This window comes from Poecilia mexicana, unplaced genomic scaffold, assembly GCF_051168715.1.
Source record: "Poecilia mexicana isolate PSO_F unplaced genomic scaffold, ASM5116871v1 scaffold_3, whole genome shotgun sequence".
Classification (NCBI taxonomy): domain Eukaryota; kingdom Metazoa; phylum Chordata; class Actinopteri; order Cyprinodontiformes; family Poeciliidae; genus Poecilia; species Poecilia mexicana.
In genome coordinates, this window is record NW_028263372.1 from 23,844,540 (window position 1) to 23,870,123 (window position 25,584).

At 38.1% G+C, this 25,584-nt stretch overlaps 1 protein-coding gene across 2 annotated transcripts; it reads right to left on the reverse strand.

Annotated features, from left to right (window-relative positions):
• Nucleotides 1-4,394: 4,394 nt before the first annotated feature.
• rps6ka2 (ribosomal protein S6 kinase, polypeptide 2) lies at nt 4,395-25,521 on the reverse strand. Of its 2 annotated transcripts, XM_014997834.2 has the most exons (22): nt 23,967-25,521; nt 19,580-19,696; nt 18,548-18,629; nt 17,078-17,158; nt 16,423-16,502; nt 15,932-16,038; nt 15,811-15,848; nt 15,569-15,711; nt 12,275-12,345; nt 11,906-11,994; nt 11,715-11,779; nt 9,756-9,858; nt 9,443-9,585; nt 9,184-9,306; nt 8,714-8,803; nt 8,416-8,574; nt 7,840-8,001; nt 7,662-7,738; nt 7,161-7,278; nt 7,004-7,060; nt 6,690-6,770; nt 4,395-6,273 (listed from the first exon to the last, which is right to left on the reverse strand). In XM_014997834.2, the coding sequence occupies exons 1-22, from the start codon at nt 24,213-24,215 to the stop codon at nt 6,124-6,126; spliced, it is 2,385 nt and encodes a 794-aa protein (XP_014853320.2). In that variant the 5' UTR covers nt 24,216-25,521; the 3' UTR covers nt 4,395-6,123. The 2 variants fall into 2 exon arrangements, with proteins under 2 accessions (XP_014853320.2, XP_087860475.1); XM_088004349.1 differs by having other exon boundaries at nt 15,569-15,848.
• Nucleotides 25,522-25,584: the final 63 nt, after the last annotated feature.

Below are 25,584 nucleotides of genomic sequence, written 5' to 3' on the forward strand. Positions count from 1 at the left end.
CGTCTCAGTTATTTATTTATTTATTTATTTATTTATTTATTTATTTATTTATTTTAATGGACAAAACAAAAGTGAAGGAATTTGCTCTGTGTTTGCAGTTAGTGGGTCTTTGGTTACTTTGGCACCGATCGTTTTGAGGTGACAGACGTGCAAATAAAACTCGTGCACGGAGGAAAGTAAATGCGCCTCGGAATGTGTACTCGATAGTGTGATGAGAAAAGTCCAAATGTGTGAATGTTCAAGGGACACGCCACTAAACACTCACACCAGCACAAACTCGCACATCTCCGCACTCTTCCACCCACAGCTGCACACCCTTCTCTTGTCCTGGTGATAATCTCTTTGTCAGGAGCCGTCTGTTGGAGATTTGTCCGTCTCATTCGGTGAATGTCCGAATGGCAGGTCGTGCTGTAGTGCCACAGGGTGTCCAAGGCTGTCTGTCACTATGCTTGTGTGTGTGTGTGTGTGTGTGTGTGCGTGTGTGTGTGTGTGTGTGTGTGTGTGTGTGTGTGTGTGTGTGCGCGTGTGTGCGTGTGTGTGTGTGTGTGTGTGTGTGTGTGTGTGTGTGTGCTTGTAGTTTCATAGGTGGTGGACTCTGCTCCTGTCAGAGTCTCTGTATGTCGCTTGTCTTCATCACTCTATTTTGTGAAGTAGGAGGAATGTTGAACACGGTGAAAAACAGCTATATTTGCGTGAGACAACGGCGTAATTTGAATTTAATAGCACGTGTACTGATACTTGTTCTGTCTGCCTGCACTCGTCCTTGTCTTTTCTCATCTACATGACAGCATGTTATCCACTCTGCATCTTAAATGAGATGCTTTTTGTGCTCACATTTTTGTCCTTTTTGATACATTTGTTTTAACTAATTAAAGAAGTTTTAAGAGCATCCACATATTTCTCTTGATGTTTTTTCCTCCTTCATGGGTGTTTACTTAAACTTTGCGGGGCCACCATGAGGGGGGACTAAATTGACAAGACATCAGTATCAAAAACTGATATCTAATATTGCATATTTTCAACCGATTGAAAATATGCACATAAAAATAAAGTGGGATGGAAAAATTAAAACAAGTAAACAGATTTGTGCTATTAAAATGTTCTGCAGATGATTGTCTACTGTTCTCTTGTTTGAAATCCTTGAGCCCAAATGTAACTAAAGTTTTTCAGAACAGCTTGTCTGACAGTATATTTACTAATGCCAGGTGGCATGCCTTTTGTGAAGTAACCAACCAAAATTTAGAGTGCCTAAAACATTTTTTATATATATATAATCCCAGAACTAGCTAGTTGGAGTTATGTCATCCATATAACATAACTCTCCTGTCTTTTTGTTTGGCAGTGTACATTTGAGAGAAGGAAAATAAATCTACACCACTAATGAGTATCTTAAAGTAAAAAAAAATAAGCATTAAGGAGTGACTCACATTTTGTGAATTGTTATATAGACGATGCATTTTACAAACAGAAACAGATGCCTTTTGTCTGAGGGCAGCATACCTTCATAGAGCAACATATGTCTCCATAAGTAAATGTATTTAAGTTAGTCATTCATTTAACAAAATTATTTCCAGCAAATTTTCTTGAGCTGTTCGCCAATCATCAGCATACTCTGATTACACGCTATCTGTGTTGTGAAATAATGTTCATAAGCTCTCCAATACAGTATGTTCCTACTACGGTTATGGGAAAAAACGAATGCCTTGTGGTATATTTGCTCTTTGGACGTCACCTGACTTTAAAATGGAAAATCCTTTGGGTTGTGCTAGGCTGTGTAAATTCAGTTGAGCTGGAGAAACGGGATTTGGCCTCAAGACGTTAAGGAAACTTGTGCTGAACAAATTGTGGGAGGAATGTTGCAATGACAACGTGACTTGACGAATAAACGCTGAACCGAACAAAGTCCTTTAGCTGTGGGCTAACGGTGAATATAAACCTCAATTAGTGGTTAGTCTACTCACAGATCAGCCAAAGACTGGCTTGTGAAAAGGACTGAACCCCCAAGCTTTCTCATCATCTTTGTCTGAGAACCCAAATGCAGAGAACTTGATGAGTGAGAAGACGTCATCCACTCAGAAGTCGATGAACTGCAGCCTGCCTTTCGCCCAAGAAACTTTCAAGTCCCTCTGCAGAAGATCTGATCTGACTGGTGTGTGCAAGACATTCAAACAAATGTTTTTGTAAGGTAAACTTTATGGGTATTTTTTCCCCCCATTGTAATATCAGATTCTTGATATAAAACTTCCAAAATGAGAGCAGTTTTTAAGTCCATTTGCTTGGACATGAATAGTCAGTAGTATAATAGAACTCATTATATACAAATGTGGAATTTCTTTGTGTTTGGGTGAAATATAATCCAAATATCAGGGGGGAAAAGGGAGTTCAGAAGTTTCTCCAACATTAGTTTTGAAGGAAGGTCAGTGGCCCATTATGATTACAAATAACAATGTTATTAGATACCTAGAAATTAAAAAGCCAAACGCTGAAGATGAAATAGCTGTCGCCATAACTGCAATGAGAATACTTACAAATGTGGAAAGCCTTATATTTATTTAAGTTTAAGATTTCACTCCCATATATTTTTCAAAGTTCTCCCTTTTTGTGAGCTCTGATATAAACTCTGACAAAGATGTAATTGTCAGGTTGAGTTATTGCTTCTCAAAGCTCTTATTTCTCCTCTTTTTCGCCTTTCATCTCTCCCCTCCCGACACCTTCTCTTTGCTCTTTCTATTGTTTGGTCTCCTCTTGTCACTCCACTGCAATCATCCTCACAGGGGGTCTTGTCATCTGTATCTACTCATATCCTACAATCCCTTCTGCGCTGAGCACTACTGCACTTAAATGTCAGGGCTGATGAGACTGCCACACCCACCTGACACATCAGCTCAGCGCCTGCTAAAAGCTTTTATGGAGTGAGGGCCTGGTGGTTGATATAAATTAAAGAGTTTCATCTTGTTCTTTTTTTTTTCTCTCTCTTTTGGGTGAGGGTTAGAGGTGTGGGGTGTGTGGCTTGAAAACAGACAACTTCTTCTCAGTGGAGGGTAGACAGAGATGGAGAGTGAGGCAAACTGAGAGCATTCACTGTGACTGGTTGCCATCTAGTGGCTCTAATACAAACCAAAGCTGGGAAGAAGCATTTGACAGAGGAAGATATTAATTTACTGAATATTGAGCAGCCGGTTTCAACTTCCTTTAGGCTTAATTATTAGTACAAGCCCATTATGGAAACTAGAAAGTCTACGTCTGCATCTGTAGTTTTTCTTGTTAATACTGTCTCTTTTTTAAAAACCTTGGAGGAGTAGAGCTGCACTCCACCAGATGAAATGTCTCTATAGGCTGTTACAAGAAGGGGAATAATCCACAGGCAAAAAATGAACTGAAGATTAGATTTATGAACACTTCCTCATTCCCAAATTAATTTCCTATAAGGAAACCTACTCTTTTGTTGTTGTTTTTTTCTCATATGAAGTACTCCTGATCCTGTGCTTCTTTTTTTTATTCTTTTGCTCTGCCTCTTTACATGATGCAACCAGTGTTGGATCTCTTGTTGCGATTAACTCTGTTCTCTGTTATTCTCATTCAGACCTCTACTCCTGTATCCCCCCCCCCATCTAAGTTATGTTCCCTCAAACTAAGTTTGGTTCTGAGATTTCTTCCTGTACTTAGAGATTGGTCTGTTTCAATCGTCACCTCATGCTTGCTAAGAATAATGGATTCCTTCAAACTGATCAGTACTTTCATGCATTTTGTCAGGCTTTCTTAAGCAGATAAATTTTGACTGACACTTCATGATCGACTGAATGAACTGAACTGAATGTACCATATCACAGTTTATATTGACTTTAAGTCCATGTTTAATTGGATCTAATAGTGACTACATGCTGCGAGGGCAGGTGTCCTTCATTAAGTACATCCCCAGTCCGACACTGAATCAAATGGGTGTCGGAAGCAGGGACATCTAAAATTTGCAGGCATTCAGGACCCTTGATGCAGTGCGTTATATTTTACAAGCAGTGGGAATGATTACTGCATTTCTGTCTGTTTTAAATCAGACAGAAATGACAGATAGTTGTGAAACTGAGATCTTTTTGCTCAAGGTTATACCACGAGAACCCTAAGCTATCCATTCCTTGTGCTGAAATGGATTACAGTTATTGTGTACTTGTTTTTATTTATTTATTTTTTTTGGTTGACATATTTTATTCACATTTTAATGGTGATATAACTCTGTAAAACATAGCTATAACTGATCTCTCAGTTTCACTGCAACAGGCTTGAAATGCATCTTCTAAGCTTTTTACCTTCAGATAAAATTGAACTAAGTCTGTTTTTCTTCTGTGCAGCACTGAGAAATGAAACAGTCGATGTAAATGAACAGAATTTTCATTTAAGTATTTGCATTGTTATTCATATACTTTATTTGGAAAAACTTTGGCCTTTTTAGCCAGTCATTTCAATGTCTGACCAAGTGAAGACAGTCTGTGCAGTCTATAAGCAATGGATGAACAACATCTCATTATATTTACAGTTTCCTTAGAAATGCAAACACAAAATGTACAGTCCTTCTGGCTGCATGTCGTAGTACAGCTTGGCATATATACACCCATTTTAACCTCTTCAGTATTGAATTTGCATGACAGTATGTGCAACCGGATTGGCAAACAATATGTACAGCATCACCTCCAACATGGGGCATATTGCACAAAATCTAAAGCAGCTATTGTACAACCTAAAGTATTGCATCGGTCCCACCTAAATTTGTTACAGACATGTAAAGCAATAGCTTATGCATTTGAGAACAGACAGTAGGATGAACACAATGTGCTACCATTTATTTTAATTAGCATATTTGCTTTTCTAGGTTTTAGCATCTAATAGTGTTTGTGAAAAATTATAGTTTTCATTTCCGCTGGCAAAAAGTGCCACTGACGTCTGCATTTTGTAATTTTGCATTTTGACGTCTTGCCTTATGTCTTCTGCTCCTCATCTTAACAGATGCAACCAGGACTGCAGCAATAAACAGAATAAACAAAACATTTTGGACAAGTGTTCTCAAATATTATGGCTCTGACAGTGAAATGAAAAAAAAAAAAACAAGCCTATTGCTAGCCTTGGCAGAGGTCAAACAGGACAATGTATTCTCATAATCAGTGTTAATTGAACAATGTGTTGTTTTTAACTGAAGTGTTTGCAGACAGAAATGGGTTTACAGTGTGGCACAGTTACTTCAACCCACCCATTCTTATACCTACTCTCTGCTGGCTCAGTAAAATAGATCTCGGATACATTTAACAGTAAAACATTCGACAGAGTCAAATGCCAAAATTATGGATATTATATATATATATAGTAACTATGGCACTAACTAAGTCAGTGCCATAGTTACCTCAGAACTACTTCTCTAAGGATATTTACATGTCTTTTTTTTTTTTACATTTTCATGTTAAACTCCCAAAAGAATGGAAGAAAAGTATTGCTCTAATGAGTGCCACATTGAGTCAAAATATAAGCTAAAAAAAAATAAAAAATCTTGAAAGAATTGTCTACTGTGTGTTTTTTGTGGCACCAAAAAGTGATTTTCATTTCCATTTCCCAGTCCATTCTTCTTATTTTAAGTTACGTGTAAACCAAGGCAGTTCCAGTTAAGCTGGGTGTATTGCACAGAGTTTATTGCACAAAAGTATTCCCTCCTTGACAGCCTCTCCTTTAGGTTTGCTCGGACCCAAATGAGTACATGTGTATTGTAATTGAATGGGGGGCTTGCTCCATGAAAGGGGCTGTTTTTTTTTTTTAATTAAGTATGAAATGGCTACAAGACAGGTCAGAAAGATCCAAAGGATCTATGAAGGCATCTGCATGTTAAAATTGAATTGTCTCCACTAAAGCCACTTTATTGTGATCATAGAGAAAAGTTCTGTATGAAGACATGCATAATAAGTGTTATGTCACAGTGTAAAATTAGCTCATTTTGATACAGTTTGGAAATTGCACTGAGAACCAAGTCAATCTTGATGCCACTTTAGTGTTAATTAGGCATAATTTTGTGCTTGTCAGAACGTGAGTCTCTTGTCGGTGTAGGTCTTCATTCAGTTCCCTTTCCGCCTTTCGTTTCCAGTATAAAAGTTATTCCTTTTCTTTAGGTTCCGAAGTGACACTTGAACTGCCCAGCTTCTTCATCCCCCTTCGCTGAGCCAGACTGGAGGACTGCACTGGTTCCAGGACTGGAGCAGGAGCGCATCGCTTCAGAGCAGAATATGTGGCAAACAGCGCCCCCTGGCGGGACATAAAGGACAATGCAATTAGATGATCTGTCCAACAATCCAAGTAAGTGGAAAAAGTGCCAACTAGTGGATTCTGGAGTCAAATTGTTGTACGTCATGAGGTGTATGATGATAATATAATAAAGGACATACATGCATTCAACAATAATTATAGTATTATAGTATTTACTTCTCAAAATCAAATTTCTGTAATTGTCAACTGATAGTGCTGCTATTTATTTTACGAATAGAAACAAACAAAAAGCTCAGCATCTTTTTGATCTAATTACACTTATATTTGACTAAATATTAGTCTTTTCTAGTCACACATGCAGGGGAATGAAATGTTAGTGGTTAGCTTATAATGAGGCACAGTCACATATAGATAGTATCTATTAGATACAGAAGGACATGCAGAAAGGGTCTGACCTTGACAGTGAGAGCGTCCTGCCTGGCGAGAGGTTTGTCAGAAAGCTGCTCTTTCTCTACGATCCACGGGTGCCGAAGAACCTAAAGAGCATCGCAGTAAAACCGATAATCCATATTCAATTCTTATTTAGTAACAATTAGAATGACAACATTGAGAAAGAACATCATAAACCACTGGCGGCGCACAGTAAGTGCAGCATACTGCTCTGATTGAAAGTAAAATAAACTTATTAAAATTGTAGTAAATAAATAAAAGTATTATGCATTTTTTAACAGTTCATTGTTGGTGAGTTTATTTTAACAAAGCATCCTACCTGTGGGGCAGTAAGACGCTGGTGAGGATCCACATGGAGCATCTTTATCACAATGTCCTGTTAAACATGAACAGATAACACACAGGTTATATCAGAATAACTTGACAGCATCCGTATCTTAACAAAAGATTTTTTTTATTTTTTATTAAGATGTAACCTTGGCAGCTTCAGACACCAAGTCCCAGTTCCCTCCTGTGATGACAACTTTCCCGCTTCCAATCTGAGCCAGGATCTCCTCTGCGGTGTCATTAGGGCTGCTGGCAAATGGGCTGAAACTGAACAAGATTGAGAAGTCCACAGTTATTCAGCAATGTGGTAAATAAGTAAAAAAAAAAAAAAAAGCAGTAAACTATTTTGGATAGCAATTTGGAAAATATGTATATATATATACAGTTCGTAGATGATATAAGGCTCTAACAGAGAACATCGAAGGTGAACGGGAAAAGGGATGAAATGAGAATCGTCCTCAGGTTGACCTTCTCTCTTATTGTCTGTACTGCTTTTGTTCCAGGGGAGGTTATTTATAGGACTGCTGCAGAGGGATTATGGGCAAGGAATCATGACATTGCACAGGCTGAATGCTGCACTGACAATAGACCAATAAATTGTATTTTTAAACGCTGACAGCAGTTTTCTTGTTTTTAAACTTTACACTAACCCAGCTATCATTGTGTACAGGAGGATCCCCAGGCTCCAGATGTCACAGGCTGCATCGTAACCCTGTTTCCTTAAAACCTAAACACACAAAATACACATTAAGAACTTTGTTTTCTCATGTGTTTGGATGTCGGGGGAAATGGCGGACGTTTTACAGCGCCGATCAGTAGCAACGGTACCTCAGGAGCCATGAACGTGGCTGTGTAACATGGAGTCATCAGTAAGCCATTTTCAGCACGGAGCTGTTTGGCAAAACCAAAGTCGCATATCCTGATGGATTCTGGGAGTCCAGCCTCATCGGCATAGCGAATGTTGCTGGGCTTCAGGTCTCGGTGAACAACCTGGAACAAAGCTGATCGTCAACAAGCCTGCGTGCTTTTTTGGTGTGCTTGGAGATACTAATATTTCTGATGATGCAATAACTTTATGGTATAAGCACAGCACTTTCCACAATTATCAGCAAGCCTGATGAATTGAGACGAGAGACATTTTCATACCCCAGGAAAAAGGAAAGTAAAAAATTAGAAATTAAAAGTTTGGAGATAGTCTGATGCTACGAATAGGAAATTGAATGAGGAAAAATAAATGGTGGATTTTATAAATGTTTTAGAGTGTGATTTTGCTAACACAGTGAAACAGCAATTTATTTATTTATTTTTTGTGCAAATCTTCACCAGTCATGCCAATAACTGTGGGAGGTACTGTATTTGCACAGTAATACTTTTTATAATTGTTTCACAACAGGCCATCTTTACCCCCTGGGAGTGTAGATACTCTACAGTCTTGGACAGTGTGCAGATAATGTCTGATGCATCCCTCTCTGTGAAATTTGGCAGCCTCAGAACTTTGTCCAGGAGCTCATTTCCTCGCATTACGTCAAGAACCAAGAAAACATATTGGCCATCGTCAAAGACCTACATGTGGGGGGAAGAGGACATTCGTGTTTAAGATGAAAACAACAAAAAACAGGTCAGATTAATACTCAGAAAATTAAAAGAATCTGCAGCTCTGCTTGTCGTTTTATCTTTTCAGCATGTTTTTGTTTTTACTTACATCTCTCAAGGTAATTATATTTGGATGCTGTCCATATCGTAAAAGGATTTCAATCTCCTCTGATGGATCTTTTTTGGCTCTGTCAATAATCTGATTTAATAAACAGGAACACAGAGTTTGTTATAAACTGCACAAAAATACAACTATTTAATATGATGGGGATATATTTTATTTGGTACTTTTAAAAATGCATCAAAAGGATGGAATGGCAATACCAGTGATTTTGTAAGTGGTTTCAACATTTTTATGACATGTTTTATCGATGAACCGAGGACTGAATAAAAGCCACTTTTCAAAAAGTAATGTTTTCATAAATTACATTGCAGCGAGCAGTTGTGTTGTTTTTTTGTGTGTTTTTTTTAACATGAAAACAGGACATTTTGAGGTAGTTTTCCTGTTTTTAGCCCAAACAAACTATCCTCTGCATTCTTAAAGCCCAGTGAAAAGCTCACAAGAACAATTTCTCCTACCTTCACTGAATACTCCACAGCAGTAATTCTGTGCAGGCATCTTTTGCGGACAAAGGGTCCTGACTGTTCGACTTCTTCCTTCAGTTCATACGTATCTTTGAAAGCCACATCGCTGCGGATGTGCTGTTGGAGATCATCATGTCATTTTTATTATTCATTTTATAGCAGACAACCTGTCAGTTACCATCATATATAATTATATATGTCAAATTAAGCATAAACTGTTTTGTCATGAGACGCCTTGCTAAACGTTGCATACTTGCGCTATGGGGTTAATGTTCACTTCCTGCCGGGAAGGAACGACAGGAGCAACAGTGGCCTCTTGAGTTTGATTAGTGGCCACAAAGCTGAAACCACGAAACAGCTGATGTGTGTTTGCACTTGGAGGAATCCCTGGAGAATCTGCAGATAGAACAAAACACAGTGAATCCCAAGTTGTGGTAAATCTATCCGTCTGTCTATTTTATTGCTGTACATATGCATCTAACAAGAGTTGAATCAAAATGACAGTGGAATTGTTTTGTTTTGAGTATGTTGTCGCCTCTGCGTGTTCATGCGTGGGTCTGAGTTACCTGTTGGCGTTCTGGAGGTGAACTCGGGATCAAAATGGAAAGTGTCTTCAGGTCTTCCGACAGTCGGTTTGAATGGAGGCCTCATCTCTTTCCTGTACAGCTTCTATAGAGCCAGACAACAGCAACGTTACGTCAGCAAAAAAATGTACCATCAGCTTTGCTAAAGAAAGAAACGTTAACGATGTGACGTACTATGACTGCAGCTCATTACTGTAAACAGATGAAACTGTTTTTGAAGAGAATAAATTATATTCCACCTTTATGTGACGTTGTTCATAACTGTCTCACAGCGCACTGTGCACTACATGTTGAAATGTAATTGGAGCAAAATACATTAAAGTAATCTACAAAACTCTAAATATCTAGTACTGAAAAAAGAGAGCCCACATTTATTATCCTGCCTGTTGAAAACTGAACACTGTCATTACTGAGTATGGCCTTTAGGTGTCACTAGTGCAACATCTGTTGAGTCTATACGTCTGGGCTCATTGGGGTAAAAATAGATACCTGACACAGGCCACTAATACTACAAAGCTGTATTAAAGGTGGGGATGCAGCCCACTGCATTTCATATTCGTCAGGCTACAGGCTGAGTCTGCTTTATAGAATTATGGAAGTAAGTCTTTAAAAAAAAGAATGAAAATTTTAAGACAGATTTAATAATCATCACAAACAATAACAGGTACACCACTCTCTCTGATAGTGATTATTTATTTGAATGGTGTGGAGAAAAAACAAAAGTCTCTTATTTTGGCAAACACTGTCTGAAAACAGGGGGAATATGTGGCTGAAAGGTAGCGAGGGTAATGGTAAGGGATAAGGAGCGCAGGAACGAGAAGAGAGATTAATAAATGCTGAAAGCAGAATATCGTGGATTGTGTAGAAAAATTCAGCATCACTATTGCCAAAGCTAGATGGATAAGAAGTCATGTACATGACTGTAACGGTGGATTTCCATTGCACAAGTTAGTTAAATGATTTCAATATAGCAGGACAAAAACAAGACAGATCCGGTAATTTATTTTGCTAAGGTAAGAAAACGACTTTCATTATAAATCAGAGGATTTTTAGATGCAATTGTCAGCATATTCTCAATATCTCAATAAGCAGTAGTTATTTGGTACCTGCTCCAATTTTAAAAGTAGATCCATTAATATATATTCATGACATTGTTTGCCTCTTCTTTATTTTTATTTTGTTTTTTTTTTTTGTTTTTTTTATCGGAACATAACGTGTTGCTATTTTTACAATTTGACCTACTTGACGTTAAAAGTTAGGTTCAAGTTTAAGTTATTTCTTGATTCAATTATAAATCAGGACTGGGTGTGGATAGTGAAATTTACAAACAAACTGTGGTTAATCACAGTTAATTCCTGACTTAACAGCGGCTGTCAATTGTAATATTAATTTGTGATATTAGAATTTACTTTATGATTTAAAACAGAAGAAGAAATCTGTAAGAGGGCCGGTACTGATTCACAGCAAAAAAGTGCTTTGCATTTCTTACATGCGAAATTGTAAAGCTAGTCAGTGAGTTTCAGCTCTGATGTTGTTCCCTAGTAGATGCGAGATAATCCAAAGACAATCTCAACTGTGGCGCATCTCCGGTTTTGATGCAGCATGGTTAATTAGACTATTTGAAGAGAATCTCGGTCAGAGCAAGGAGCATTAGACTGCAGCGAACGATCTTTTTCAAGCAGTGCAGATCAAAGCAAAGGATGTCAAGGTCTCATGTTGACAGCACAGGTAATTTCCAAGACAGATCATATGGACACGAGCACACTCTCTGAGCGCAAGGCTCTGTAATATGAGTCATAAAAAAGTTGTTGGTAGAGAGTTTTTACTTACACATTTTTACTTCATTTTGACTACGTTCACACCATTTGCACAAACCAGAAACGTCTTTATTGTTGGCATGTATTGTATCACATAAAAATGTGGTAAATCTAATTTACTTACATTCCAGTCAATCGATGCAAAGAAGCGGTGTCTTTTAATTTCTTCCACTCCGTCTGGTCCGGCTCCTGTCAGTCACACAGATTGACAAAAAAGATATTTAACCTTTTAATTAGGTTAAAACACAATCAAAACTAATGCATCACGTTAGTGTTAACAGATCAATTATGCACGAAGCTTTTGAACAGCCAGACCTAGACGATTGGCAGGATTCCTCTTGAAGAGTGCTCTCAATAAACTCTGCACTTCGGGGCTGAGGAACTGTGGCATTCCAAGCTTTGCCCTTAACAGACAAGACACAAATGTAAACAGTTAGCACATTAACAAACAGAATCAACACAGCAACATACAGAGGACAGAGAAAATGCTAACCATTAAATATAAGAACAGGGCCTAACATCCAATTACAGGACCCAGTCAGGAAGAAAACCAACTAGATGTCAATAAACACTGAATTGTTTTAGAATAGAATGAATTTTACCCAAGGTTAATTGGAAATTATTCAATAAAAAGGTTTAAGTAAGTTTAAGAGACAGAAGATGTGAAAAGATTTTTGTTCTTACTTTAAAATAAGCGCCATTGTTTCCTTCCGATCTTTTCCTTGGAACGGCAAAGATCCAGTCAACATTTCAAACTGGAAAACAGAACAAAAACTGTCAGAACATGTAACTCATCTAATAAAAACGTAGACTGCATGCGGCTTTCTGGGGGTTCATTGTAAGTGTGGTTGCTATTGTTAAATGTTAAACTGAATTTGACATTTATTAAACCTTGAAAATGACCCACTGTTACTGTATGAAATCAAGATCCACAGAACCAGCTCCACAAAATGTTTTACTAAAGATTTCCTGGAAGAATGTTTAATGAAAAGAACCACTAGATAAATAAGATCATGATATTTTTTGAATATGTCCCCTTGGGTTCATCAAGATAAGATAAGATAAGATAAGATAAGATATTCCTTTATTAATCCCGCAGTGGGGAAATTTACATTGTTACAGCAGTATAAAAAGCAAAACCAATATGAAAAACTATATATACACAGTAAAATCAAGCAAATCAAGCAAAGACATTCCAGAGACGCTTTCACAAGAACTTGAAATAGTTCTTGTGAACAGCCTCAGACAACAATTCTTTGTCTGAGGCTGTTGTTCTCCTCTGGAAAAGAATAGACTGTCAACTCCAGGTTAGAAGCAAACATCTGTCTCAAAATGGAAGAGACCTCAAAGTATTTTTCAGATTCATGAGGGCATACGAGTGGGAGATTGACAGGGGGGTTTGGGGCGTAGAAATGTTACGATTCTGTGTTGTTGTGAAGAGAGAGCTCTGTCAATTTCTCTGTTGAGCTACAGTTCAGCCCTTAATTATGGTCGCGAGTTATTCGTCGCTAACCAAACAGCCTGCAAACACTTTAACCCAAATTAAACACATGAGTGAAAACACGTCTTTGTTCTGTGTGAAAATAGTTAAGAAGGCAGCTGGGGACGGGCGGACGGACGGACGGATAGATGGACGGGCTCATTTTTAACTGAGGATGTCTGTGAAGACCATCTTTCGAGTGCTGCTTTGTCCAGATCATTCTCGCACACAATTATGTTTTAATCCAAACTATTCTATTTTAGTTCTGGCTGCATGTTAGGTGTTATTTTCCCACTCCAAGTTGAACCTACCACCTTGGGTCTTTGGGAGCATCTAAAAAACAAGCTTGGTCTGCTGCTTGGGCTTCATGATTCTGTTTGGCAGTGTTCTTTAATAAAACATCACAAAACAACTGTATTTATTTTAAAAGTAACTTACACGCTGGTTGACTAGATTTAACAGTTAAGTACTCAAAGAAAAAGTCACTTTTGCATCACTTTCCACCTGTAAGGCAGTTGGTTGAGGGGGTCACAAATACAATGCATGTTTAAAATGCATTTTACTGAATTTTAATAGTGAAAACCTTTGTGTTGGTCTATCAAATAAAAATCCTAATAAAGTAAAGATTTGTGTTTATAATGTCCCCAAAGCAAGATGAAAAGTGTGAATCGCTTTGCAACACTTTTGTAACTGAGCACTTTCACTCTAACAGGAAACTGAAATGAGGAAGTTCTACATTACTACTGACAAAAGTCTGTTCTACTGTATGCAAGTTGTTTGAAGTCTATTATCATTCCACACAAGTAACAAATGTACTTCAATCTGAGGTAGTGAAACCAAACATACAGTCCTGCTCACCATTATTGGCACCCATGAAGTTTAAGTACATATAATCAAATATTTACTGAAGGAAATTCATCAAGTGAAACAACATGTTACTGCTGATAGCTTGTGCTTGATGCAAAACAGAAAATGATAAAAAACATTTAAAAAGATAAACATTATGAGGAAAATAAAGAAAAAACATCATTTTTACCATGCCAATGGTATTGGCACCCTTTGCTGCAAATCAATATGAAAACCCAATTTGGCTCACCTGTTGCAAATCATACATAAAGATCAATTGTGATGGACTGCCTCTACACATGTTACATGAATTAACCAATGAATAATCATGCTGGTGCTTTAAAAGCCACCTGTTAGTCCATCTCCACATGTGACAATGGTAAAGACAAAGGAGCTGTCTGAGGACATAAGAAATGCTATTATTTTCAAGCACAAGTCCTCCAAAGGATATAAAGCCATCTCCAAAGACCTTGGTATCCCTGTTTCAACGGTGCGTAATGTTATTAATAAGTTTTCCAGGCATGGAACGGTCAAGAACCTCCTTGGCCGTGGGGGGAAGAGAAAAATTGATGACAGAAGTCTCCGACGGTTGGTGCGAATGGTGGGAAAAACACCACGTCTAACATCTAAAGACCTAAAGACCAGCCTGGAGCAGTCTGGTCTGATTGTTTCAACAAGTACCATACGCCGCACACTAAACAAAGTGGGGCTTTATGGGCGGAGGCCAAGGAAGACCCCATTGCTGAAGAAAAGACATAAAAAAGAACATTTGATCTTCGCAAAAGAGAACCTGGACAAACCTCAATCCTTCTGGGACAACGTTTTATGGACAGATGAAACAACAGTGGAGCTTTTTGGTAAATCACACAAACAGTATGTTTACAGACGGCGCAATGAAGCCTTTAAAGAAAAGAACACCATACCAACAGTCAAGCATGGTGGAAAATCCATAATGCTGTGGGGCTGCTTTGCGACATCTGGTACTGGAGGCCTTGACCGTATCACAGGCATCATGAAATCAGAAGATTATCAAGCAATTCTAGAGCGAAATGTCTTGCTCAGTGTAAGGAAACTTGGTTTGCGGCGAAGATCCTGGGTCCTCCAGCAAGACAACGACCCAAAGCACACAGGCCTGGTTGAAAGGGAAAAAATGGACTGTTTTAAAATGGCCAGCAATGAGTCCTGATCTCAATCCAATTGAAAATCTTTGGGTGGAGCTGAAATCTGCCATTGGAGAAAGGAACCCTGCAAATGTACAAGAGCTTGAACATATTGCAAAAGAAGTGTGGGAGAAAATGCCACCTGAGAAGTGTAAGAAGCTTTTAGATGAATATAAGAAACGTTTGGAGGCCGTCATTGCTGCCAAAGGCTGTGCAACCAAATATTAAAGAGGGGGGTCAATATTAGTGCACATGCTGGTTTTCTGTTTTGTCCTTTGGAATTAAAATATTTATGTTGAAATGGTAATTGTCTTTGTTAGATTACTTTGGACCTCAAATTGAAAGATCCTGCTAATATAAGTTTTGAACATTTCCATTTATTTCTGAAGATATTCACTCGGGTATGCAAATCATGAAGGGGTGCCAATAATGGTGAGCAGGACTGTATACTCTTGCTACTCATATTCGTATGTTTGAATGAATAATTCTCACCATCAGGACTCCAAAGGACCACCAGTCAGCACTTTGTGTGTGTCCTCTCCTGTTTACCACCTCAGGAGCCATGTACTCAATGGTCCCACAGAAAGAGTATGCTCGTTTATCATGGTCAATGGCTTCCTTACTCAGTCCAAAGTCTGAGCAGAAACACAGACGCAACGTAAGATAAATATGGAAAGAAAAGAAAAAAAAACATTCAAGGATTAAATATTGTTTGCAGCTGTATATATTCTGACCTGTGATCTTTATGTGTCCCTCCTCATCCAGGAGAATACTGATGAAAAAGACAAACAACACTAAGATTTAGTTAAATAAACATCCATCGGAAATTAAGCGTTTATAGCGTATGTTACATACTTTTCAGGCTTAAGGTCTCTGTAGATTATCCCCAGACTGTGTAGGTGGTCCAGGGCCAGGGCCAACTCTGCAAGGTAAAACTTCACATCCTCCTCTGTAAACATTACCTATAAGCAAATAAAGAATATGTAGTAGCAGTTCATTGGGGTACAAGTAAAAAAAGAAATTAATTAGACGTGTTAATAATGACCTAAAGTGGCAAGAAAAGTGAATTGCTCCATTGCCATAAGGTTGACTTTGTAACATTTTAATACACGTATTTGTTCTTTTATCGCATTCCTATAATTGTTCCTGGTTTTTAGGTTATAAAAGCCACAAACTTAACCCAAAATGGCTTCCAACTGCTGCAAGAAAGTGAAAAGCTTTTGACCTCAAAAACTGAAGGTGTTATCTGAAAACACTCCTAAAATTAAACCTAAGTAATTTCAAATAGATGTTGTGTTTATTGGTAATTTGTTTTTTCCATTTCAGGAAACTGATTGCAAACCCACCTCCTTGGATAGGCGAGTGAAAAGATCTCCACCTCTAAGGAAGTCCAGGATCAAATAGAGCTTTCCTTCTGTCTGAAAGGCTAAACACACACACACAAGTTTCACAACACACATTGAGCTTGGGTTATTGTAAATTTATTACACTCTCTTTCATTTTGAGGATGTGATCTTAAGAAATTATTGTAGTGTGCATAGTTCTCTGCATGTTAGTACTGTGGTAAAGTGTGTAATGGATAAAAGACAACTTTTTTTTTTCTCATGAAGAGAATGAAAATGAATCAGAATATTTTTTAATTATTTTACTTTTAGCATCCCTGATGACATATGTGAGCCAGATGGAATAATCTCATGTTTCCTGACAAATATTGTGTGCATGTACTATACAATACATTGATATACTTCTCAGTACACTGACATTTTGGTATTAAGATGGAATTCTACTTAATTTTGAGGATTAGGTAGATTAGTAGAAATATATACCCATCTATATGTCATATGAGTTTACTGTTTTTAAATTGAGTCGCTAAATTAGCGAAGTACTTTGATTATTCTGACTTATTGAGATGCCACTGTATGTCCCTCCTAAATGAAAGTGCAAAACTATGATTGGCAAATACAAAAAAGTAAAGCTGCAGAAGTACAATATTCAACTTACCATAGTGGAGTTTAACAATAAAAGGGTGATTAACTTCTGCCAGAATGTCTCTTTCCATCTTTGACCGGACTCTGTCCCGCACTGAAAACAGCAAATAATGTCATTAATTGAATTGTAAATATCTCTAAATTCTTTAATATTACTAAATACTTCATTGATTAAATGACATTTAATGCCACAGAAATGTTGGCCGATTTTTAAAATGACAAAAACAGAATGTTAATTGTTAATAATTGAGGTGAAAATTTTTTAAAACATGCTACATTGTCTTCTATTTTAACGTGCTGCAGACTTCTTTATATAACTAATAAAGCATTTAGTAATGAAAAGACATGTGATTCCACATAAGGTAAATTTTTCAAACGTAAAAGTTTATTGAGTTTGCTCAAAGTTGTAAAAAGTTAAGAAATAGTCAAAAAAATGTTCTCCAGATAGAAAATACAAATATCTCAAAATCTAATGTTGCTAAATCTTAAATCAGAAAATATGGATTACTTAAAGACAGCAAAACAAAACTGAAAACTGACAATAAAGACTGAAAAATGTAATTGTTTTCTATCATTATTATGCTCAAGTTACTGAGACATTCTTCCAAAGAGATAAAAAAAATAATTTGTATTTTACATCAAATGAACGCTGAGGCACATAATTCAATTTACAGAATGCCTCTGTGATGAAAAAAAAAAAAATCCCCGGCGCTAAACCAGACATTCTGCTCCAAAAGCCTAGTAAAAAGCTTCTGAATACTGAAGTAACACAAAATACAATGAAGGAGCTTCCATATTGCTACGGAGTTACAGAACTATAATCAGAAACAACAGAAAGTCATTTTACTCTTCAACATGCAGCAAATAGTTCTAAATATTTACAGCCATGTCCTGATTACTTATTAAATAGTTGACAGATTTCTGTATGTAGTTGAACATGGTACAAAAACCAAGTATCTTCCTAACTGGCCACTGTAAAGGGAACTTGCTCCTGTGCAAATTAAGACAACCTCCATACTCCAGCATCTCTGTCCTTGAGAGGATGAGATTGTGATTCTTCCAGTTCCAGGGTGTGGGTAAAGAGGATTAAATCTTGTACGGAAACTCTAGATTAGCACATGACATCTGAACCTGCTTCACTCTAGTTCATGTTAATCCCAGCAGATGTTAAAAAATGTTTTGCTCTGTAAGAGTACAAACTAACCTGTTTTACACCAAATCCCTTGAATGTAGGGCATGTAAATGTAGAAATCAAACTGCCATATAAATAAAATAATTTACACAAAAAACCTCTTCTTGGTATATTAGCATCTCCATAATAGAGACTCTTTGTAATGCAATACATATAGTGCCCTAGCCATGCGACAAAATAAATATGTAAGTTATTTTAAATTATATGTGAATAGACAAACCGAGATTTTTAAGAGTTGATGTTTCTATACAGTTTATATGCGTGTTCACTCATTGAGTTTCAGTGTATCACCTTTTAGAGTGGCTTTTTTCAGGACCTTCATGGCGTAGAGCTGTCCTCTGTCCGCTCCTCTGATCTTTCTAACCAGGAAAACCTAGAAATAAGTAGCACATGTTACAAGTTACCACATGGTAGTCATATTGTTCCTAACAGTTCATAAAAGATGAATATAGCAATTATTCATCATAAAAATCAAAGCTGCTGCCAGAATGTTAATTGAAACACAATCTACATTAGCCTAAAAGTCGTAGGTTACAAACTCGAAGGTCGTTTGCTTCCGTCGTGTTTTGCAAACAGAAATGTAAATTGCTGTCTTGGAGCCGCAACAGCTATGATTTAAACAAGGTCTGTCAAAGGACAGCAGTACACTGAGCCATGTAAGCAGGCAATCCAGGCCACACTGAGACTCGACCTCAATTGTCTGCTCACAGCTTTGTAAACAGCATCCGCCTGCCAATGACTGCCAGGGTTGAATGTTTGGCTGATGCAGACCTCTAATCAAGTGAGTCTGTGTTCTTCTATTCATTTAAATAAGCTTAGTGGTCTATGAAGCTGTTGTCAAGGGAGCTAATCTACAGATAATTGGAAATGGGAGGCTTATCATTAGCAGATGACTTGCTGGTGAATAAACAAACACATGTACAAGCACACTCACACTCCAGTCAAAAGTAAGATCATAACCCCTTTTTCTCTCTGCTGTGTATGTTTTATTTAATTTATTTTTTATGTTTTGACATAGAAAGAGAAAGAATGTTTTTTTTTTATCTAACCCACTTTGTAATCTTCTTCAAAATTAATGTTCATAGTTTCTCTAATTGTAGTTCTTTTTCAATTGTGCACTTTTTTGTCCATGTGGTGGCAATTCCACTGCAGTGAGCATAACACTCCAAATCTGAACATTAGACACACATTAAGCTACTTTTATTAATTACCTCCAGAATGTCTTTAAGGGATCATGATACATTAGACAAAATCACTTTTTCTTTCTAGAACTTCACATTTTTCCTGTTTCCAGGCATCAGCTACTGTATCGTGTTTTAGTACCTTTCCATAGGATCCTTGTCCGAGCACCTTCAATAACTGGAACTGAGACGGGTCTGCTTTTTCACAGCCTTCCTTAACATGGTGGCTGATGTCAATCTCTTTAAGTACACTGTCGTCCTGAGAAAAGAAATGCAGATGTCATCATTTGCACTTTATTTACTCATTCAAAAGTTGTGTTTGTACAACCTGATTGACATAAACAGCTCGACAGGACAGAAAGAGGGAAAACTCTAAACTAAATGGATACAGAAAAGGCCCAAGTTATTAAATATTAGTATTTCTATTTTTTTAATTATCCTGAGGCTTCTCGCCCTTGCTTCTGTGAAGTAGATCATTGTCATCCTGCAGAATCAAAGTCTAATTGATGCCTGGAGATGAACCTTATGGCAAGTTGTCCAGATCTTGACGTAGCAAAGCATTCTGAACCCTCACAGGTTTGACGTTGGTCTGCGTCTGAAATGCCATGTTGGTTTTAGGTCAGATGTGACATGACACGCATCAAAAGTTTCCTCTTTTGTCCTCGAAGTCCACAGAATGTTTCTCCAAAATACTTGATGTTTTTTGAAAGATATGAGATGGGCATTTCTGTTTTTTGATCAGCAGGGATTCTGGCCTTGGAACTCTTCCACAGACACCATTTCACCCAGTTTCTCTTTCTTATTGGTAAACCTTGAACTCTGACTTTAACTGGGACAAGTGAGGCCTACAGAGGTTTAGATGTTGCTCTGGGTTGTGTTGACCTTCTGCACTAATCGTCACTGCGCTCTTAGAATCGTTTTGGTTGACCAGCCTCTCTTGGAAAGGCTCAGCCCTTGCTCCCCTACTTTTCCTTTTTTTTCAGTAGACAGAAGGGGTCTTTTTAAATGATTTATTATATTTGCTGGTCAGGTAACAAACACGCTTGGGTCTGAAATGGGAAACTGAGCTCAGCTTTCTAAAAAAAAAAAAAAAAAAAGTTTCAATCATAGTTAAATCATTATTTAAAATTGGGACAATTAATTTTTTCACAAAGGCCCAGATGAGTTTAGATAGCCTATTTGACTTAATGAATTAATTAATAATTTTAAAACTACTTTTTACATTTACTCTGGTTATCTTTGTCCAATATTACAATTTGTTTGATGATATGAAACATTTAGGAGTGGCAATCAAGCAAAGCCAGAAGAAATCTATGAGAAGCAAATATGGTTTACTCAGCACTTTACATTTATCTCTCCCAAATGCCTAATTGTGATAAAATTTTGCCTGCCAACTAGCTTACATTGAACACAACATCAACTCTTTTCCCTGCTGGTGGTGGGCCAACTTCGAGGATGCCTTCTGTTGGCTCTTTGGGTCTCTGCCCTGCTAATCCCCAGTAGCCAAGGCTTGACTGCTAGGGGCTCAGCAACATTTTACACATCTGTTGCTGAGACAACCAACTTTCTATTGTCATCTGAGGCCGAATAATGTGCTGCAATAAACATACTGCAGTTTACTACAGGAATAATAAGCATTCTCATGCTAATTACTAACAAGAGTATAGCTTAAATCTCCAATGAAGCAGGAAATAAAACTGTGAGATCGGTTTCTGCCAGGACAGCAAATTACTCTAGTGCTATCTTTGTGCTGGGTTTAGTTAGGCTCTGAAAGAACAAACATCATTTACTGTAATAATCTCCAGTAACCAAAAGCATGCATCATGTTAGATACAAATACAAAATACAAATAAATGCAATCACTTAAGAAATGATCACAAATGTCCCATGTTTTTACTGTTTCAGTAGGTTTTAAGACTTATTTCTTCACTACTGACTTAAAAAAATAACATCTTTCCAGACATTTGCTGAAATTTAAATATATTTTGCCAATGACAGATCATATTAATTTTAAGATAAAGCTATTTGTTCCAGATAGGATTATGAACTCAAGCAAGCACTCTCATTTAAAAAATTGTTTGTTTGCTTGCATGATAATACATTGTAATAAATTACTTCTGTTGTAACTCACAAGCTTGCAACAGTAAACTTGTTGCAAGTTCAATAAATCACCATAATGACTTTGTCAGGGACGTAATAAATCTTGCATGGAATGAAATTGGTTAAACAGCTCTTCAACTTGTTTTATATTTGATCGTTAAACTTAATTCACATTTTTAGCAGACCAATGCAAGAGGTCAAGCCAGGTGTTTAAATGAGACACATCTGTGTCAAATTCATAAGAATATCTTCTGACAGAAAACCATGTGTAATAGGCTGCACAGTTTTTAAAAGGGAAACAGATGTGTTTCCAAAAAGAATATCCATGTAAGCGTTAGAGTGCGCGATTACCCAGGAGGCACAGCAGCTTTTAAGCCAAACATCCAGCTCTTAGTCAATTGATTTATTGAAACTGGACAAGGACAAACAGGGAATGGATTTGATTCTGGACACGAAAAATGTTTCCAGCATTTTGTTAATGGTAGTCTTGCCCCAAAGCAATCTAGCATTGTTCTCTAGTTCTCTATAAAGAGATCTCTTATAGATCTCTTATATTACAGATCTATAAAGAGATCTGTAATAAACAGATCTCTTTATAGATCTTCACTATAAACTAAACTTCACTCTCATTTTACAATATATTAAATCTGAGACCAAGCATTCATTAGAAAAAAAATATTTACTGAGATAGCTGTTGGTAAATCCAAATGGATTTCCTTTTGGCTTCCCCTGAAATGCATAGGAAGGGTCACATGCAGCTCAAAATGTAGAATGTAGATTTAAGGCAATTTTGAGTATGACTATTTTTTAATTCTTTATATCTCCATTGGGATATTTGTCAGCACAAAGAAAACAGGAAGGCCGCTTAATGTTAGCTTGGCGTTCAGCTTGCTATTCATTCTCAACTAGCATTCATTAAGTTTGACATGCTGTGTTTCTGTGATACATGAAGATTTTCATCATATTGGTTTTAAAGCATGAGTCAATGGAAAAACATACAAGATTGAACTTGAAGCCTATGCAGATTTTCCCTATACTCCAACACCACAAAAAAAAAACAACAGGAAGCACTAATAACACCTCTGTCTCAAATAAGTTTATATAAAAGTCCTTCAATAGTTTGGCTAGAAAGCAGTCACTGAGTAGCAACTACTTTGCCAAGATTCTAAACTAGCTTCTTTATTCAATTCCATTTTAATATTCAAAGATGCTGTGATCTAAACCATTTCATTGTACCTGTGTGTTTGGTGTCTCCTAGGTGATGAACCTCCTTCCACCTCAGTTATAAATCTTTAGCAGTATCTAACAAGTTTACTTGCAGCATTATAGCTTATAGTTGCAGCAGATACTCCCACCCCTATGTTGGGAGAAAGGTGTTTCAGTAGTGATGTGTAGTGTTAGTTTTCCATCACATAGTAACAGATGACTTCTGTAAGAAAACTGTTTAACCATATCATGTTTAGGAGTATTCAGAATGAAGAAGGAGGACAGTGGTGTACAACGCAAACCTCTGTGGAAATCTCAAGTGTTTTGCAGCGTTCAACAGATTTCCATTCAGGACTCTGTCTGTCTTTCCATAAACTTCCCCTTTGCTTGCCAAAGGGGAACTTTTTTGCATGGAAACTTCAAAGTTCAGTTTTGATCTCATGTAATTGAACAGTTGATCGCTAAAAAAAAACCTCAATAAAATACTTTCAGTTTGTGACAAAATGTAAAGTTTAATGTTCGTGAATATTTGTCATGGAGGGCAGCGACTATCATCCAGAGAGCTAGAGATAGAGAGTCACTCAAAGAATAATCAAATGGTCACTCGAGCTGATCTAGCAGCATTCACAACAGGAGGTCTTGGAGAATGTTTTACTGCATTTATAGCTCAGACATGTAGGCAGGTGAGCCGGACGTCTCACACTGTGACCCTGCTGGTGTGTTTGGGTTATAAATAGAACTCCACTGCTGTGGCTGTCAACTGAATCAATCTGTCTAGATCCATGTATTGACCAACCTGCCTGCCTCTGCTTTGTGTTTCCCTGTATGACAGTGTGTCCTACAGCCGGCCTCACACACCCTCTCTCTGCCAAAAACACATCTCCTGTGGGCCTCAGGCTTTGGTTCTTGGCAGACAGAGAGAAGGGCAAAAACTAGCACTGCTTTCTGGATAATTCTGCAACACTTTTCACACCAGTGAGCTGTGAGTCAGCTGTCTGTGTTTATGTTTTGAGATATTGCCTGTCCAGCTCCACACATCAGTACACACACACACACACACACACACACACACACACACACACACACACACACCCCCACACACACACACACACACACACACAGATCCCAATAGTGATGCAGCTGCTTTCACACGTGCATGCCTCTTGTGTCTGATCAGACTTAAAAAAAGAAAAAAAAAACGCCTAGCTGACATCACGACTAACCTCCAGCTGACAGAACCCGGCGCTGTTCTTGTTCCGCGCTGCTTTGTTCTTCAGGTAGATGGAAAACCATCTCCGCACTGTAAATTTACGCGTGCTTGTATCCATGGCAACGATCAGACCCGCGCATCTATCCCATAATGATGAACATCTCCCCGTAGGAGGAGGGGGGCTCCCCAAGATAGACGCGCAGTAACACACGGCTCTTCTTTTAGGCTCCCTATTTGTCCCGCAGTTTCCCTGTTGGCGCATCCTCAATGCAGCGGTCGCTCTGTGGCGTCTCCATCCTCTGCGCTCTCCGCTGGTGGATCTCAGCTTCGGCGGGAACCCAGCAACTGAAAGCGAGTTGTAACAGAGCTGTTAATCCACGCAGCGGATTGATGACTGCTGCTTGGTTTAGGATTGCCCTCCGTGTTTTGCAGCAGGCTCGCTGCGTAAAAAGGCTGCAGGGGTAGAGGTGACGAATAAATCCGTTCCGCTGAATCAGGAGAGTGCGTGCAGCTCCCTTCTCACATCTCTACCTGGCATGTTTGTGTTCATCTTCCGCTCTCTTCTATCTCTCTCTCTCTCTCTCTCCCACCCTTTTTGCGAAACAAGGGATTGTCACTAGTCACATTGTTCGCCACAGGGAAGCTCACCGACCCCTCCCCATTGGTCTCCCTCCCTTTCACCTCCTGTCTTTCCCAACAGCACACAGCAACAGCTGGTGAGGTCACATGGTGCAAACCTGCAACCTCTCCCTGGCTGCCTTTTCTCCTTTGCAGCATCCGCACTCGCAGATTTAGAAAGCGTATTTTTTATAACGAAGACAGCAACATGTCAGCATGCAAAAATACGGCGGCATTAGAATTCAACATAAAATGCCAAGTACAGCAGCCAATAATGATGACACAAATGAGGCCAGCAGTCACACGGGGAACAGCATGATCTGTTCTGATCACTAAGCATGTGTGCGTTTGCGTTGGAATTTGAATCTGTCACATCAGCAGCTTTTGCAGGGCTGCAGTGTTACATAACCTCAGAAAGAAGCAGTGATACATGGCAGCCATACCACGTTGATGGGAGCTGGCGGGGGGCAAATGAGGACTGCTTCTGGGGTTAACTGTCTGCAGCTGAGCTGAGGTTAAATTTCTGTAAGGTTCACCTAAAACACTCGTACAGGGCCGCAAACACTTCAAAGTCCAGGACACAGAAGTCACAGTGAGGTTTTCACATGTTTGGCTGAATCTGGGTCACACTTTGGTCACATCAGGTACACAGTTTTTTGGGGCATTTTAGGACTATTGGAAAATGTAATCAAATGTGTTTAGTCAATCTGCTGCGCTCTGCTGTGGGCGGAGATTCGGGATTATGGACTGATGTCTTTGTCCTAGTGGGATTAAGGCTCTGTAAGGAGATCACAACATTAATATTTATACCCCACAGCCTGTGAGACAGACAGACTCAAATATACCAGTGTATCTATGCTGGATCACACTGCAGAAAGAAAGAAAAAAAAACTGTTAACACCCTGTCACATAATTTTGTCAAATTGTCTTACAGTGTAATCCCAGCAAATTGTATTTATAAATTCCTATTCATTATGCATTTAAAAAAAAAAACATTGTATAAAACAAAAGAG

Coding starts and splice junctions, on each gene's coding strand:
- rps6ka2 (XM_088004349.1), bottom strand. CDS start 24,215: ATGCGCCAACAGGGAAACTGCGGGACAAATAGGGAGCCTAAAAGAAGA. Junction 19,697..23,966: donor CCGGGTTCTGTCAGCTGGAG/GTTAGTCGTGAT, acceptor TTCTTTTCTCAG/GACGACAGTGTACTTAAAGA. Junction 7,279..7,661: donor CTGTACACAATGATAGCTGG/GTTAGTGTAAAG, acceptor AATCTTGTTCAG/TTTCAGCCCATTTGCCAGCA.